At 43.6% G+C, this 18566-nt stretch overlaps 1 protein-coding gene across 1 annotated transcript; it reads right to left on the reverse strand.

Moving 5' to 3' along the window:
* Window positions 1-36: 36 nt before the first annotated feature.
* cntnap1 (contactin associated protein 1) lies at window positions 37-15377 on the reverse strand. Its single transcript, XM_086056072.1, has 24 exons — window positions 14625-15377; window positions 10961-11062; window positions 10673-10866; window positions 10158-10311; window positions 9812-10015; window positions 9546-9730; window positions 9311-9460; window positions 8980-9241; window positions 8762-8911; window positions 8510-8684; window positions 8315-8421; window positions 8105-8227; window positions 7812-8015; window positions 7586-7742; window positions 7381-7508; window positions 7131-7304; window positions 6837-7055; window positions 6525-6764; window positions 6208-6447; window positions 6006-6133; window positions 5621-5714; window positions 5309-5539; window positions 5184-5228; window positions 37-3804 (listed from the first exon to the last, which is right to left on the reverse strand). The coding sequence occupies exons 1-24, from the start codon at window positions 14683-14685 to the stop codon at window positions 3605-3607; spliced, it is 3927 nt and encodes a 1308-aa protein (XP_085912198.1). The 5' UTR covers window positions 14686-15377; the 3' UTR covers window positions 37-3604.
* Between the last annotated feature and the right edge of the window lie 3189 nt (window positions 15378-18566).

Consider the following 18566-nt stretch of genomic DNA (forward strand, 5'->3'; position numbering starts at 1 on the left):
AGAGTTGCTGTGTTACTATACTAACACATTACCAAGTGGGCTCCTTCAGATGTTTTATTGAAGTGAATTTGGCTTAGATTTATACAATAAGAATAACAACAATGGGCATTTACAGTGACAATGTCACACACAAAAACATGTGAATGGCAATATAGTCAGTGTGTGACCACGTTACAGCTGTAATCATCGTTTCTGTTAAGACAGCACAATCACTTCTGGGCACTTCATTATGTACACCTGCAATGTATCCAATTTGACAATTCATATGACAATGTGATTTTTTTTTTTTTTTTTTTTTTTTTTTTTTTGTAGTTGTAGTTGTACTGAGAGTTGTTAGTTGTTTCAGCGTTGTCAACAGCACCTGTGGTTCACATTGCGGCGTCCCTAATGAAATGGATAGTAGTGACAGGACACCCGTACATTTCAAACTTAAAAAGAAAAAGAATTGTCACCCTCTAGTGGATATTTGAGGCTCTACACACCATTCAACGCATCCATTGATGCCCACTCGCCTGATGTCTATTGAATACAGTGGTGCCTTGAGATACGGCCGATTTTTTTGCTTTGACTTGCAAGCAGTGAATTTAACGCACTTCACAACAAGCAGCATTTTTGATACATTCTTCCATTCTTAATGGCAAATCCACTCATTTCGATGGGGAAAGATGTTTTGGGATACAAATTTTTAGTCACTGAATGAATTGATTTGTATCACAAGGCACCACTTGTACTTTACTGTTACTGCTGTACTACAGAAGTGAGTTGTTGGCATCTGTGCACGTCTGCTTGTTTATTGTCTCTAGTTGGGAAAACAGTGAAAACATCACACACGCTCATACACACGCACACATTTTGGGGGACCACGCATGGTGAGTGAGATGATACTGCTGTGCTAGCTGCCCAACTAGGCTTACATACACACACGCCTGTATTCTAGCAATGACGTCATTTACATTCACGTGTTTACAGCGCACTCTTTGAAAATAGAGCCTAGAATTGCCATCTGTACATTTGCATACATTATCAGTATCTTGTCACTGTACAATCAAACCAACAAATGTACACTTTGGAGGCTTATTACAGCTAAAAGGACCAAGTAATAGAGCTTTCTCCATCCTGAGCAAGCAGTACATTTGTGTGACATTCCAAAAGTTGCTTTACACACCTCACTGTTGTGCATCTGCAGATTTAACTCATATCAGTGGCATAAAGAAGCTTGTTGTCGTGTTCATGCTAGGCTATACTTTGTTTCACATACACAGTTAGCCGCTAGCGAAGCGTGAGTCGGCTTTCAGCTATTGATCTAGGGCATGATGCACAAATCTATTAGCAAATGTGTATGAATTGGAAGTAAAACATGAGCATTTTACACCATCATGGTCCTCTGTACATGTACTTTGTGCTTTAGGACGCTTTCACACCAGCAGTTTCTAGTAGTGTGTTCTTATTTTCAGTTCCTATCCATAATGCAGTGCACTAAGGGGCATGTCTAGCTGTTTTATAACTGATGTATATTCACTTGCTGCATGACTCTGAAACTATGCCGATGGGTATTGTTATTTTACTACCGTAAGTTCAACGATACAAAATGTGGAAAGGGACCAATTCTTCTAACTGAGTGATAACTCGAACTACTGGTGTGAAAGCACCCAATAACAATGTGTGTATGTTTATACGTAAGTGTCTCCAACCGATCATTGTTTTTTTTCTTAAAAGCCAGACAAAGCATAACAAGCAAGACGGATCCAAGTAGAACTCGTACGGTGGACACCTCGTTATCAATCATTATCATGAAAGTCTGAAGCCCTGCACTAAATAACAGGTATAGTAGATAGGGTACTGCAATCAGCAAAGCTGTGATCTACTACTAATACAGTATGGCCTTCCCGAACTGCGTATACATGTGTCATTCGTATAGGTAATGCACTGCCTTACTGTAGCTAGGCTTTGAATACACAATACACAAACCAATGCACCTCTTGCAATCATTATGTTCATGCTATTCTGACGTGTGTCACTCAGGTTGGCTTATTCAACAAAACAAGCTGTTTTTTGGTTGTCTTTTTTTTTGCATGGACACATTGCAAGCTGGGATGTCACCAGGTTGTCGGCTAAAGGTGCAGGTTTCACACAGTCCATACGGTTGGATATCGGTAGCCTCAAGTGGGCTCAGAAAATAGTAAGTCTGATTCCTTTTTCTTGGATCCAAAAGCCTTCTGGGGAAGATTTTGTGGTTGGAGGGGAGGCGGGGGGGCAAACTTGCTCAGGTGAGGCACTTCAGTATTTCACCCTGCAGGACAGTGTGAGACTCGCATTCGAGGGGCTTGAACTTCACAAAATACCAACTTTGTACAGCACCAGGCATTGCATCCCAAACAAACTGGGGTTAAAAAAATAGATGACTAAAGAAGAGATGAAAGAATTGGAAAACTTAAGCCTGGTGACTCTGGTGGTAGTTTGGCTTTGTCCTCAGTGGTTATTGCTTGTGGGTTTAACTTAATGTGGTACTTTTTTTCTCCAAGAGGCCTGGATGGTAGCTAGTCGCAATGGGCAATTGACCATATGTTGAATGATATGATGTATCATATCATATTTGAGACCCTCTCGGACTCAGGCCTTTGTCCTGTTGGACCTTGACGTCTTTTCCTCTCTCAGTGACACAGTTATTACAAATATTGATTGCAGCCAGATCAGCATTGCAAGATAATCTGTTGTCAATCTGTCGGAGGTAATTTGTCAATATTCATAAAGCAAAACAGGGGACACCAGGACTTTAAAGACTGGCCGTGTATATCTGAAATGCCAAATACTCTGCTTCTGGGTCTCCATTACTCTCCAGACATCTGTTGACTTCATGAGTACACTCACTACAAGAGTGGATCTCACTGATAAGGTAAATCAGCTTGTCCATCCACAGATTCAGGGATGGGGGTAGTATCCAAAAAGTAATTGAATGCCTTGCTTTTGGTCTTTCACCAGGATAGCAGAGACGATTCCCAAGACAGCAACAACAAGGACAATCCATTGAACATACTTCAGTCATGGACCTCACAGCATGACCCAACAACAACCAAGCAATACAGGTAATGACCAGTGAGGGACTGGAAATTTATGTAATGATGATGTAATCCCCTAAAAAGAAAAAAAAAAATCTGATCTCAAATCTATTTATCAAGGCTATTCTGTTGTTAGGTTGCAGGGCTCGCAAATGGCTATTGGAAAAACCCAACAACAACAACAAGTACTGTGAATTAAATGTTTGATTGAATGACAATACCTAAAAATGTGTGGTTTGAATTGGACTCAATTTATTATATCAATTTTGGGGATTTGGGAAAATGTAGCCCACAATCCCTAGGCCACTGCTGAGATCTTGGCCATCCCTACTACAGTAGTTAGCATGTATTAACTAGCATTGTTATGTTGATGCCTTTGACTTCTGCAGGCTCTTGACCCGTTAATGAACTGTAATCGTAGCTAAACCCACAAGTGATACCCTCAGAGGACGACCAATATAATCAAAAGAATCAACGCAAAGATATGTAACGTATGTAAGTCTTTCACAAAGTCACTGTCCCAGTGGTCCCACGTGTGGTTTATTATCTTAGCCGCTCCTGAACTCCTCGTCAATTTCGGGCAGGATCTTCTTTTCCCGTCTCAGGGTCTCCGTGAGGGGTCGGGCGCTGCTGGGCGACTCCAGGTGTTTGGGCTCGTTCGTGCGGTAGGTGCCCTTCTGCTGGTACGCGTACACGTAAATGCTATACAAGCCCGCCAGCAGAAGAAGCAGCGCCAGGATGACAATGACTATGGGGTAGAAATAGCAGTTATAGAGAGAGATAAGCACCACTCAAGAGACAGATGCTCTCATGATGGGGAACTGTGCATATATTTTTTTTTTGCCCTATCAGCAAATTTCAATCAGCCAAATTTTGTTTTCACCGTGAATTTAATGGTATTACTGTCATATGCTCTGTATTTGGCCTCCTTTAATCTAATATTGAATACCCTGCACGATAATGTGATTAGTGTTCATTTGATGTCCTTTCTGTTTGTCTCCGCTTTGTCCTTTCTACTGAATTTGTCATCCCAAGTGACTGTATTCACGACGCCATCTGGCTCTTTATGTTTAATTTAAATGAATATTGTTTAATCGGGAAGTTCGTTGTAGGGTTGCTTTTTCCATCTTACTACTGTGCAGTAATTATTGGCTAATTGATCGGTTATTAGCAATGATTGGAATGCAATTGATTGACAGTTGCTGGCACTTTAACAGTAAAAACAATATATATAATGGAATAAATAAATAGATATTTTAAAAACTTCAAATGACAAAGTCCACATTTAAAAAGTAATGGTATTTCTTGTTCATTCCAATGTGGCAATTTTAATAGGCACACACAGTATATACACAGTATATGGAAACTTTCTTTTTTGAAAAGTAGGAATAATCAATTACTAAGCACTTTTTTCTTACCCATCTTACTTTAATCAATGACTTTTTCCTGGCAGAATGTGTAAACAAATGTCCCCATTTTGTCCATCGCTAATTCCACAATCATATACATCTACAAAAAGATGTACCGTGTCACATCGCAAATTATATTGCAGGTTTGGGATGTCCTTTGTTTGGATGCATGCTCTAATCTTTGACAATAACGTCTGGCATTAGCATAATACCACTCAATCTGACCGGTGGTGACGTATTAATCTGCAGTGTCTATCAATGACTAGCAGTAAGATGATGAGCCGTAAACTATGCCCAGAGCAGACTAAACTGAGCTGATCCGGTAAAGGTCTCAGACATGGATCGAGTGGAATTGAGTACAGTCTGTACTCTGTCCTCACAGCTGTAATACAATGACGGAGGGCACTCGGCTTCTATAGTGAAATAAAATGACACCGAGATTCAATCATGAGAAATATATAGGAATCTTGCATTGGAGATTGACCATACAATATGACATTTTGAAGATCCATTGTAATTTTGTTGAACATGGAAAACTGTTACTTAACCTACATTTTTGGCCAATCACTGTTTCTTCAGTCTTTCATCCCTTTGACATAAATGTCAAAATTGTCATAAATTGAAGGCGATATCATTTTGGACCCATTATGAACTTTTATTTAATGGATTTTTAAGATCAAATAACGAAATTCAATACCTAAAACAGTGAGGGACTCACCTATTATCCAGAATAGGCCAAGGTCATCATGGATGTAAATATAATCTGAAAGGCAGATATGCACAATAAGAACTGAAATAGTGTGTTTACATTTTACGTCTGTATTTGGAGGCGAAGTGACATACCTATGGTGGTAAACCATGGATCCACCTCCCATGGTACATAACCCAGAACAGGAGGGAAGGCGCCACAGTTGGACTCAGAGACATATCCTTGCGTCGTCACCGGAGGGTCCGTTTCATTCGGCCGGAAAAGAGCCTTTAGAGGGGCATAGACGTTGTATCTCACGCCAGAGATGCAGCCAATGAAGCCTGGAGCATTGTGCCTCTGGATTTCATAGTCGATGTCGCCGACCTCTGAGAGACACATGGCATGGTGAAAATTCAGTCCTTTAAAATAAGGACAGATACGTTCTCGGCATGGAAACGAGAATGTACCTATAACTCTGCCCAAGAAAATGGACCTTGGAGAGTCAAATCTTGCGTCCTCCACTAAAGTTATCTTTTCGACAATGGGCTCCATAAAATCCACCTGTAGAGACAGAGAGATCAATTTATACTTTTTATCTGGATTTGAGATTACGCAGCTAACGGGGATTCAAATCGCGCAACTGTAGAGCTGGATTTTGTCCATCATGAAAACTAAGCCCAAACCATGTGAGTCAGTCAAAAAAGAAGCTCTTCACATCAAGATGAGTTGTCGAAGAATAGAGGTATCTTTTCCAACCTTTCAGGGTCTTCAGAATGATATACGCCAAAATAGGTCAAAAGTTGTACTGTTTTGTTAAGGTGTTTGTTTGGTGGGAGGAACCAGAGCACTGACCTGCGTTTTGATGGTCCTGTTGTGTCTGGTGATGTTAATGTAATGTGGGTATCCATCTGCAAGGTTACGGCGAGTCAGCTCATACTTGTGGGTGATGAGTCCCAGTTTATACCTCAGATCCACGCTACCTGCGTGGAGAAAGTCAATAGATGGCATTGACGTACGCTGTGCGATGAATGGCCTCGTCGCATGCGGTCCCTACCGTCATCCTTGAGTACGACGGCAATATAGTCATGGACAAAGGAGCTGATGTAGAGCAGCACGGCCGGTTTGTAGATGGTACTGAAACTGAATTCTATGTCGTCTGCTGTGTCGTTATAGCCCAGGCTGAAATTGTCGTAATGAGGATCAATCCAGTTGGCCCAAGCTGCTTCGTCGGATATTGGCTTCTTCCGCACATTGTACTTCAGCCAGGAGCCAAGCTCAAAGTGAGCACCAATGTCTTAAACAAGGCCAAAGTAAGAAGCAAATCAGCTTAATGCCTTTCCTGTTTTTAGACAAGTTGTTCCAACAACTCACCTTTATGGCAGTAGAACCCGTCAAATGCAGTGTTGTTGCAGTCACAGGTGTAGGAAGCGTAGCCCTCAATACACTGGCCACTGTTACGGCAAGGTATGGTTGCATTGAGACACTGGCCGGTACAGTTCCTCCTGATACCTTTTTCTTCATCTACTTTCCCTTCCAAATCCAGAGGAACACCATTCAGTCGTAACCCTCTGAGGCAACCCAAGAAGGGTTTTTGGGTGCGGTTCCGTGAACCTAACATAAGATAGTAGTTTTGCAACTTGCTTCTGCGACCTTTAATGGATCGTCATTTTTTTAGTCACCTACCTACAACAAGAGGATTCGTAAAGTTCATGGTGACAAAAGTCTGGCTGGGGAAACGTTTGACAGTCCAAGGCTGGTAGTCGACCTTGATCCGAGCCAATTTCACATTAATCTCAGCCTGGACAAAGTGCCATTCGTTATCATTGAGTGGCACAGGGGAGCGTAGTGTCACATTCTGGATGCCATCTCCCACCATGAAGACGAATACAAGATTATGAGTTGCTGGAAAGAAAGAAGAAAGAGTCACAAAAGTGGCCAGTCAAATGAGAAGAACAGCTCACTGCTGGTTGAACTCACTGTTGAGCTCTATTCGGATAAAGTTTTTGAGGTGATCGTCGGAGTTCTCCAGGAAGACTGAGTCGTATCTATAGGTTTTGAAGTGGAATGAGATGTCAGCGCTGGAGCCCGGCTTGAAAGTGGGGAAGGTTATGTTGGCAGGTTTGGTGAAGGATATAGTATTCCAGATGTTTCCTGCAAACATTGGAATGTTAGTGAGACAAAGCAACTCAAATAGCTTCAAAAAGTGAACCATAAGTCTTGAGCTCACTATCGCCATGGCAGCGAAGGGGTCCTACTGTGAACTGTGCTTCTGAGCCAGTCCTGTTTGTGTCGCCAACCACCACCCTCCTGACAGGAAGATGGTCCCTAAAGTCCAGGTAGCCCTTATCGGAGTACCTGAAGATCAACAGTGACCATGCTGATACATTCACGTAAGTGTTACAGACCCCATAAGTATTGTGTCCTCGTCTCACCATTGTCTGTAGTCTGCATCACAGTTACATTGATACTTGGGGTCAACACAGGTCTGGTTGATGGCACAGCCACACTTTTGGACCTCTCTGAACGTTCCTCCCCAGTAATAGTGACTCTCATTATTGCGACCAATCCAGTAACCAAAAGGTCTTCCACCTGAACCAGAGAGAGTGTCAGCACACTAATCCTTGCTTTTCATTTCCACGGTTTAGTAGACAGACTCACCGGGAGTGTTGAGGAAACGGGACTTGTAGCATGAATAGTCGACCCACTGCTCACAGTACAAGGAGGTGTTGGCAAGGGCGGTGACTTCATCCCAAGATGCGTTCCAGTAGTTGACATTGCCGATGTACGGCTTGTCAATTGAACTCCCTGTTACCTTGGTACCATCCACGCGGTCGTGCAAGATCACAGTCCAAGCTTTGTATGCTGGACACATACCAAGGAAGAGGAAGATCATGGTGAACATAATGATTTGACAAGACTGGAAGGTGACGTAAGTCATTGGTGTTGCTTACACTTCATTTTACAGTACACTTCAAATGGCTTTAGGGGTCCACTTAGATCTGGATCAATGGTGTAGTTTCCTGACCAGTACTTTCCGCTGAGTCTGTAGGCCTCGCATGACTCTTTATACACAGCTGTGAGGGATTAAATAATTCAAGTCATATCATTCGGAGTGGCTTCGTCTTCAGAAATGGGATCAAATTTGAGTGTCCAATACTTACACATGTGACACACTTCCCCTTTGTAACCAGTGTTTTCACATAGACAAATGAAGTCATCCCACGACTGTATACATCTGCCTTCGTGCTCACACGGATTGGGAGTACACCTGTAAAACACAATAGAACGTTTTTTCCATGTACATCAGAGGCGACTTCACATTAGGGGCAACAAGAGTGTGAAAGGTTGCTTCCCACCTGTCAGTGATGCCACATGTTCCCAACAAGAGTTCAGCATATCGCCCCCACTGTCGCTGTAAGATAATGTCGATGTCGAGCTGTTCATTGTCTATAAAAATATGCTGCATGCAACCGTGAAAGCGGTTTAGCTTGGTTTCACACTTCCTGATGGTGTTGTTGGTTTTTGGACAGCCTGGGCAGAAGAACACCAATAGATGAATGACAGATTATAAGATTTAGTTTTTAAGTCAATCTTGGTTAGCAGTTCACCCCCAAAGAAGTAGCGGTCCCCAGTACGTATTGTGAAAGGGTTGGTGATTTTCAGCGGGGAACCCTCCTCCTCATCGATTGTGAGGGTGAGGAGGTTGTCTCTGGCCGCCAAATCAACTGAATGCCAGTAACCGTCATTAAGCCTGTAACCTAGACACAGGAGAAAAGCTTGTCAGATCGGGGATTCTCACCACTAAATTTGATCGCGATAAACCCACCTGCGGCAAATTGCAGTTTCTTCTTGCCGGGCTGAAAGATAGTGACGTTGATCTGTCCCTCGCTAAGACCTAGCTCCAGGGCGCCAAGGTCGTCGGCAAAGCGCGTGAACATGAGCAGCCCTGTGTAGTCCCACGAGCGGAACTTGAACTTCACAAACATGCGTGGCCTTCTGAAGAAGCCCGGCACTTGTAGGTAGTTATTAGGTCCGGCAAAGGTCATCGGTTTGAGAAGAATGTCCCGGCAGGCAAAATGCATCTTTTTCTGTGAGGACAAAAATCCCAACTCATTCTACTACTATTCCTCAGTGAATCGAAACTCTAGACATAATACCTTTCTTGGTATGATGATGTCTGCTTCTTCTTGCTTGGCCTTATAAATGATGTTGATGCCATTGAAGAAGGCATTCTCCAGGCAGCCACGAAAATTTGGGGTGGTGGGGAGGTGAGGCATTTTTGGCTCGATTACACCACCAACATACAACTAAAAGACAGACACAAAGAAACAAACCAGTTTGTTCGACATGTTCTTCAGATGCTGGGCTGGCAAGCCAAAGATGCTGGCCTACCTTATTGTCCAGATCCAGGTGGCTAAACTCTCCATTACAGATGGCTGTCACCGTATGGCTGTCAACAGTGAAGTTCACCTGGCGGCCTGACCGCTTAATGGTGACATAGTGCCAGTGTAGGTTGTCGAGAAGGCTGCCAGCTACCAGAGTGGTCCGACCATCTGTTTTGTGTATAACGCTACTTCCTGAAACAAATAAAGAAACGGGAAATTAGCTAAAGACATAGTGTTCCGCAAACATGGCTCTGATCTCAAGTTAGGCTATACCCAGGCTGATGTGTAGGTGGAGTCGACCTCTCTTTAGCTCGAGAGTGAAGAGGTCTCCCTGAACGCCATCACTGTGTAGCAGCACACCATCTTGCTCCAGCGTTTTGAAGTTTATGGCAATGTGGTCGTTTAGCGTGTGGGACCTCTTCCCAGGGTACGTATAGACCACCGAGTCGTCCCCATTGTACTGTAGCACATAGGAATCTGAGGGGATGGGGCACATTTTGACTGAGGCCTTAGGCCAGGGTATCTGTATTCTACACATTAAAGTTACTTTTTGTACAAAATCCTACCAATTTGCCATGATAACAAATCCAATTGTGACTTTGCTGAATTTATCTATTACCATAATGGCATCCAAACAGCTCCAGCCTCACACCAATCTTCCCTCCATTCTCTGTGTTCCACGCCAGAGGAAGCAGGCGTATGTGTTTGGCTGTAAAGGCATAATGGAAGACATTCCTCTTCACCTGATAATAATTCCAGTTCCCAGGCAAAGTCTGTAAACAGACAAGGGGGAGTGTTATTGAGTCACAGCCTTATTAAGACGCCGGTGCGATAAAGTGGCGATGAGATGAGATTTGTCAGTGTTAGAGATAATGTGCTTTCTTTCAGTCTAGGGACAGTTGACAATGACCACAGTAATATACTCCCTGACTTCAGAATTATCTGTAATGTGTATACATTAAATCGGATGTAGGTAGTTTTGTGCACAAGTAATCCTTGGAACTACAGTATATCCGTCTTTGCTAATTTGACTATCACTTAGGATACATTTACACAGTGACCCAGGAAAAACATCTAATCTTGTCCCGACAGTCACCCACCACGGATTTAATGCCCCCCTCCTGTGACACCCACCGAGTTGCCTCCTTTCATTATATATGGCGTCCATGAGTCCGGCCTGTCCCCGTATAGAAGGGTATACTTGGTGACCCAATCATACGAGTTGAAGGTGCCCTGGGTGGCGATGGCCCTTAGGCGGTACTTCCTGCCCAGGTCCACCTGCAGCCACGGCTGCCGATCTCTGGGGGAGGGTGACCAGCCGCTGCTGCCTGCGGGGAATAAGAATACGTGTTTACCAGACAATTGTGATATGAATACTTCCCTGAGATTAGTATCATTGATAACAATACCCTCGAAACTTACCATACAATTTGGCGAAATTGGCAGAGTAGAGAAAGTTATATCTAGAGGAGGCCAGGAAGGAAGAGGCGTAGAGGCCAGACACCAGCGGGTCCACGCATTCTTCTATGGGTAAATAAATTAGGATTGGGGAAAAAAAGGGAGTGTGAGTTTGCGTGACACCCACATTGCTCCTCGAGCTTTATAAATGAGAACAGTAATTGAAGTCACTTTATCGCCGCACTATCAGACCTTTTGTATTTTAATTAGACGTTAGTGAGTGCTCTGGCGAATAAAATTCTAATTTAGCTTCGGAAGTAAAAGGCACAGCATACCTCGGATAACTCAAATGAATGAGCGATTCAACCCATGGGATTTCAATTGCTTGGTGTTGTGTAACCCAAACTATTATGCAAATGCAGAAACAGTACTTATGATCAAGTCCTCTCATTTGGATGCAGCTTTGCACTGCTCCTGTCCTGTCCTGTTCTGTCTTATTTGCAACTTGACACGTGCCTTCCTCACAGGATGTAGCACAGCCTGACTTGCTGCTTCTATCCTGTCCTGGTCCGTCCCGCCCTGCCCCCCATTGTCCTATCACTTCCTGTCCTGTCCTATTTACTACTTGCTGCATCTCTTCCTGACATGGTATTGCACTGCTTAGCCTGTCCTATCCTAGCCTGTCCCGTTCTGTCCTTGCGTGTTCTGTCCCATTTGCTACTCATCTCGACCCTTATTCACACATGGTAGCACTGCCTAGATCATCCCTCATGTCCTGTCCTGACCCGTCCTGTCCTATTTGATACTCACTTCATCTCATAGCTGTAGAAATGTTGGACTCACTGCTCCTGTCCTATTTGATGTCTTCTTTTTTTTCCCCACACTTTCCAAGTGGTAAAATTTGTGAATTACATTTTCAAGAAAATACAAAAATGACCGGGGTCTAAGATAAATGCCTTGCAGCATTCTGTCAAAATCTTTTTCACGTCGTGTCAAGGCGAGTTGCTGTTCCAACTATTAAAAAAAATATCCTTCTTCCTCATCTCGCTTGTGTCACGGCAGTGGATGAATGTCGCACACCTTGAGAAGACAGAACGTAAATATGAAAAGGGAGGACCCTAGCATTGTTCAATGCCTTTGCCCTCAAGGACATCCCCAGGTTGTTGAGTCGCGGCGGGCAAGGTTAATGTGACCTTCCTGCATCCTCTGACGGAGTTCATAATAATACACAACCCAAGCCAGAACCAGAATTATCTACAAGAGGAAACCTGCATTGCATCTAATGGAAGACATATTGATCGACTTTAATTCCTCCTGAAGTACCAAAAGGGAGTGAACTGTTTCCTTTGCCTCACTCTATAAAAGCTCAGCATCCCACTGTAGGGCGTTGTCAAGTTGCAAACCTGAGGTCTGTGTTGTGCCTTCAAGGTGTCCCCCAAGCCACCCTCCCTCTCCCTTGCACCTATTACAAATTCATCAGTAAACGTCTGTGGCATGGAAACAGTGTGACCACATTTAGAGCGCCAGCTCTATTTGTGCTGACTCATCAGTCTTTGGTAGGAGTGTGGGACAGGCCCACTGAGCTGACACATCTCTCCTGCAGCAGCGCTATGCAGAGAGCAGCAGGAGGAGGAGGAGGAGGAGGATGGGCGGGACCTTCTCCCCATGCAGCGTCACCGACCTGTGACGCTCGCTGTCACGATTGGTACTGTTGATAACCTTATAGTCACTACAGTATATGCACTTTATGAAGCTTGTCCAGTACTGTGGGCCCAACGGGCAGCCTTTCTTTATACATACTACATATAGCCCTCTTTGTCATCACAATAGGCAATATGTGAAAGTGAGGGGAGGAGCTTCATTTACACAGGCCGTAGCCCTGTCTAATGGAAAAGTAGTGCTTTGCCACCATATTTTCATCTCCACGGGCAATTAATTAGAAACCTAAAAACCTAAATAGGAACTCGAGACACTGCAGGCAGCCTTTCTATTCGCTTTTGGTACTATAGGCAACTTTTAGCTACGATAGGCAGCTTTTCTAGTCACCGTTGAGACGACATGCAGCCTTTGTTATTGCTGCATGTAATTTTAAGTCATGATAGCCAGCAGTTGCAATAGGCCTTACGTGTTGCCTTTCTAACCACTATTGGTGCTGTAGGCACCCTTTGTAGGTACTTCAGGAGGTCTTTCTTGCTACCGTGGGTGCTATTGGCAGCATTTGTAGTCACTACAGGCAGATTTGATAACGCTCTAGACCACATTCACAATAAGCACTCCAGATCCAATCACAAAAGTCACTTTAAGCTGTCTTTCCCATCACTATTGGCACTATAGGAAGCATTTCTGGTTACTATTGGTACTATAGCCAGCCTTTAAAGCACTACAGGCAACTTTCCTAAGTAGATTAAAGCAGTTGGCACTATAGACACTTTAGAATCACTATTGGCTCGGTAGGCAGTCTTTCCTGTCACTATACAGAAAGCCCTCCATGCAGGCACTATAGGCAGTCTTTCTAATTGGCACTAGAGACAGCCTTTCGAGTAACAAAGTTAGCTTTTCAAGTCAATTTGTCATGATATGCACCCTTTCGTAGTCACTAAAGGCGCCTAGGACCTTTCTGTTCAATGCTCGTTGAATTTTCCTATGTCCACTGTGCACATATCGCATACTGAAGTTGACCAATCGTCCACTATGGTGCCTCCACTTAGCTCTCCATCAAATTCCACTCAATGCAAGTGTATCGATTGATCAAGCAAGATGGTTCGTTCACAGTAAGCAATCCAACTGTACACTTAAAATAAGCACGCGAATGTGGTCAAAACAACATTGACTGCAAAATTATTTTTTATATCCCAAAGTATTCTCAAGCCACATCACATGACTGGTGCCCATGCCTCCCCACTCCAGCCTCTCTCATTGCAAAACTACTGAGTCATGACAGGCATGCTGCATATAGTTAAACTTCCTTGGTTGCAGAATTTCACCCTCACTTTGACACTTATTTTATGCAAATGAGCATTTGATACATTTTATTCTGTAATGAAGAGAACTGCACTCATCTGCAACCATGCACTGAATCGTCAATTAATTACAGCCCATCTGAGCATGGGGATCCTTGACCCCTCCCCAGGGTAAATTACGTGCAAGCTTTTTGATTGACAGGTAATGCCTTCCCCAAAATATTGCTGCAGTGGGCTGGTCCCGGTTGTCTCCATTTTAAATCTCACTTGAGGGTCAGCTCACGTTTTATATTCACGATATGTTCGACGCAGCCGCATCGACTCTGCAGCGTTGTCCCTGTAGTGCAAGTTGAGGCTGCGCCGGGCACAAACTTGCGTGCAGGGTGAAAGCACTGCAATGCAGACAGTCCCGTCCGTGCTCACCTTAATTCTGCGGGACTGTCTGACGCTGTTCCCTCCCCGCGGTCTGCGTGCACGCAAACAGCACGAAACGACCGACTGCAATAACCAAAATTGCATTCGCTGAAAATAACAATTACAACAAAAAAAAAACGCATTGAAATATTTATACTGAGAGAGCATGACAATGTGCCCTTCAAGGATTCCGATGCAGAAGCAATATGCCCTTCGCTGCTTCGTTAATGCTAGCAACTTTTTGCACAAAAAGACGCGAAAAATACCAATATAACAAGAGAAAGACAAAAAATGTACCGCATGACCAGACTTACGTGACGAGCAGCGTCGCACAGCCAAACACAAGAAGCACAAAGTCAATATTTTGCAAGTCATCCTTCACTTTAGGGCGCCTTTTCTCCGCATCGAAAATGTTAATTAGACGGTAGAATGTCTTCCCATCGCATCCTCTCTTTTTTTCCCCCCACCCCGGTCCAACTTTAACTCCTCCAACTCCTCTTCTTCCCGGGTATAGCCTCTACCGGTGCGGGCACGCGCATGGGATGCTGGTGCTGATGCTGCGACCGGCCGAGAGCGCGCACCTCATTTTTTTCCCCTCAATAGTCCAAATGGTTATTATGATGCGAATGCATGTTTTGTAAGAGCACAGCGGGTGTTTGCACAAGTATAAGGGGGAAAAGGCTGAAGAGTAGCTGAATCGTTCCCAAAATAACTTATTCAAAAACTCTTCTGAAGGGACCTTTAAAAAAAAATCCCCCCCCCCCCCCCCCCAAAAAAAAAAAATCCCTTTAAAAATAATCCATCAGGGCTCTTATATCACCAGGCACAAAAGATGCTTCTTGCCGCTCGTCTGACATTACATATCCCGATTTGGCACAATTCCCGTTTTTAAGCCGGTCCGATCGTGTCGTGTTTGGTGAGTGCATCTAGGAAATGGTCCCACAAATAGGCCTGGACATCCTTGCAGGTTGTCTGCCAGCGACCTTGTCCAGGTACACTGTCCGCCCGCGAACGTTCCAGAACAGGGTTAGGGTAATAATGATGATGATGCCAGCTGCTGTGCCTGATTTTGGATGAGTGAGGCAGGATGGGAGAGAATGTGGGAGGGAGGGCGAGACTTAGTTAGAGGGGGATTTATGGTGATGCGAAACACAGTGGCCACAAAATAGGGGGGAAAAAAATAAAAACAGCTTTGGGATTAAGAAGTGGGTTTATGGGACGTTAGTATGTCCGCGAGATTGAATGCCATGTGTGTGCGGATTTGCTCGTGTTTTCAATCAAATCAGATTGTTTGTAAGATCCCCTAACACCCCCCCCCCCCCCAACATTCCCAGACTGGAATACCAGACCAGTACAATATCTGCAAAGATAAAACCAATGAAATAGCTGAATCCAAATATAATGACAAAACATTTCAAAAGCCCTCCCGTACTTGTATACATGCAGTAGGTGGGACAGGCCCACCATCTGTCCCCATTTTAATTCTTGACCTTTACAAACCATAGATCCGAGTCTATATGATCTGTCTGTGCCCTGTGGAGGGGGATTTAAGTCGCTCATCTGGATGTGAAAATGATTCATGGTAGAACAAATGAACGAGATACTCACATATGTTAGTCACACTGTGTCATATATATTTGAAATTATATACAAATAGTTGGGGTTTTTTTGCAGAAAGTCTCAGCTTTGTAAATGTCCAACACATGGTGGACCAGTAGGTTCCCGACATATTTGAAACGCTTCTTATTGTATGTGTTATTTTACAGTTCTAATGCACTTTATTTTGAAGTCATTCAGTCCTCCCTCAATTGTCTCCAGTTGGTCCAAAATGCTGCTGCTCGCCTCCTGATTGGAGCTCGTAAAAGGGAGCACATAACTCAAATTCTGGCCTCTTTTCACTGGCTCCCTATACATTTGATTTTAGAGTTCATTCTAAGATTCTTTTATTTGTCCTTAAATCTTTAAATGGTGTCACCCCACCTTACTCTTTTCTGTTGCCGGTCCCTCCCTTTGGCATGACCACCCATTAAAAGTTAGGCCGGCCTCCTCTCTGTCCACCTTTAAAACCGGTCTTAAAACACTTTATTATTCTCAGCATGCGGTTCAGCATTGTTTTATAGTGTTTTGTTGTGTTTACTGTTTTATGTTATTAATTTGATGCTTTAACCGTATTTGTTTTTATATGTCTGTTTTTTTTACGTACTGTACAGCAATTTTTACATAACTGTGGTTGTATTATCAAATGAATGGCCATTTTGTGTTGAGCGTCATTCAAAATGAATACAGGTAAAATCCTTATGCACCCCCTTTGTCATGGCAAATTGTCGAACGTCGAACTTCAGAAAAAACATTTATGTTGCCCATATCGTGGTTTCTGATTGAGATTAATTTGGGCTTGAGTGAGCCCTGGAATGGCTGACTTTATGTTAAATTTCATGCATGGTTCCAATATTTTGTCCTCCCATCTATGAAACTTCTCTTCTCATTGATTATTCATAAGGTCCTTCATGGAATAGGTCCCACGTGTCATTTTCTATTTTTAAATAGAGGACTTTTAGGTTTTGGCTCAAATGTGTCTGCTGCAACAAAACACCACTAGATGTCAGTCTTGTCTCTCCTTGCTTCCCCCCTTGGTGGCACTTTGGACACACTTTTAGGTAGTTCCAATACTAAAACAAAAGACTGAGTAACATTTCATTCATTCATCTAGCTAAATTAATGAGCACCTTTAAAATATGCCAGGTAGTCATGTTTACTCCGCAGTGCCCGCTTATTTTGCACACAAACACAAATGGAGCTTGTTTCTCACCAGATAGCGCTTTAGTCTGCCCCCATTCTAGTCGTGCGCTGTTTCCATAGGGGTGTGCACTGGGTAAGACACGCTCACAAGGAGACAGAGTCTGCACCGACGCGTACAACCGAGGGCAACGCCTACGGGTCACAGCTCGTGCCTAGATGTTTCCATGTGATAGTTATGCTGATCTGTTATCATGGCTGAGCGCCACTTGTCATGAAGATGGATGGAGGAACCTTCAGCTGCCTTAGTGTGTGTGGGATCAACTCAAAACACAGGCAGATAACGCTGACAGAGTCCTGTTGGGAAACTTAGGAATTCAGCAGGGTTCTCGCCGGGATGAGTGTTTATGTTGGCCGGCTCCCATGAGAACATGCTGTCACGGCTTCCTGGTGTGGCCGTAAACAGAGCTGTGACAGCAGCCGGCCCTCGGGTGTCCACGCACTGCCTGGGCCTCATGCTGGGTTGCTGGGATCCCTGCTGAAAAGGCGCCCAGGGCGGGATGTCGCATCCCTCCCACTCGGGCCTCGGTGTTGGCTCAACTAGTGCATCAGCTGTTTGAACTCTCACATTTTGGATGCGACAATCCTTTGGAATTTTGTTGATATTTAAACCTGATCCGGTATCGTATCGTGCCAGGGTTCTGGTCCAATTCAGGCTTTCTCTATTCTTTATCTAGGGGTGTACTTCTTTAGGTATATTAATGTACTTTTGTTGAGACTGTAGGTGTCCAGGAGGAGATAGGTAACTCTTTGGACCCCAATTATTATTAGGGGTATCGTTTTCTTGGTATCAGTATCAGCGAGTACTCAAGGCTTGAGTAAAAAAAGTGGTATCGAACATCCTCTATAAACAGTTGGGTTAAAAATAACACAATTTGGGCTCAAAAAAGGACCGATCCACTACTTGGGTTAATTTGACCCAACTTCTGCAAAAACAACCCCAAAAATGGGTAGTTTTGTAGAAAACAACGCAGGAAGATGGGTCAAATTGACCCAATTTGTGGTTAGGTCCATTTTTGATCAAAAATGGTGTTATTTTTAATCCAACTGTTTTTAGAGTGGTAGGGTACTGTTGTCTTATTACTTTCTCTCTGAACCAAGAAGTAGCCTGCTAGCTAACATATACGTGTATGTATATAGTATAATCTAAAAAAAAAAGAAAAGAGGTCCTGTCATCTTGCTTCTTTCTCTATGAAGTAGGAAGTAACCCAGAGTGACAGTAACTTTAGTCATCCGCTAGGGCCTCAACGTTTTTTTTTTTTTTTTTTTTTTTACATAATCATGGCTTTTTTTGTGCTAATTGTTGAAACAGGTTATCATGCAAGTGACACCTTTCTGTCACCGTGCCGTCATCACCCATTCATATTGCTTATTAACACCAATGCAGTGTTAAGGCTTATCAATTCAGTTACGTACACACACACCTGCATGAAGTTTAAATACCAACAGCAGCTGTGGCC

Source organism: Filicampus tigris, chromosome 16 (assembly GCF_054856515.1).
Source record: "Filicampus tigris isolate MCC_2025a chromosome 16, RoL_Ftig_1.0, whole genome shotgun sequence".
NCBI lineage: Eukaryota > Metazoa > Chordata > Actinopteri > Syngnathiformes > Syngnathidae > Filicampus > Filicampus tigris.

Excerpts from the sequence above, each read along its gene's own strand:
- cntnap1 (XM_086056072.1), bottom strand. The coding sequence starts at position 14,685 with ATGACTTGCAAAATATTGACTTTGTGCTTCTTGTGTTTGGCTGTGCGA. Across the intron at positions 10,312-10,672 it reads TAATGAAAGGAGGCAACTCG|ACTTTGCCTGGGAACTGGAA; the intron begins GTGGGTGTCACA and ends GTCTGTTTACAG. Across the intron at positions 6,765-6,836 it reads TACGAATCCTCTTGTTGTAG|GTTCACGGAACCGCACCCAA; the intron begins GTAGGTGACTAA and ends ATCTTATGTTAG.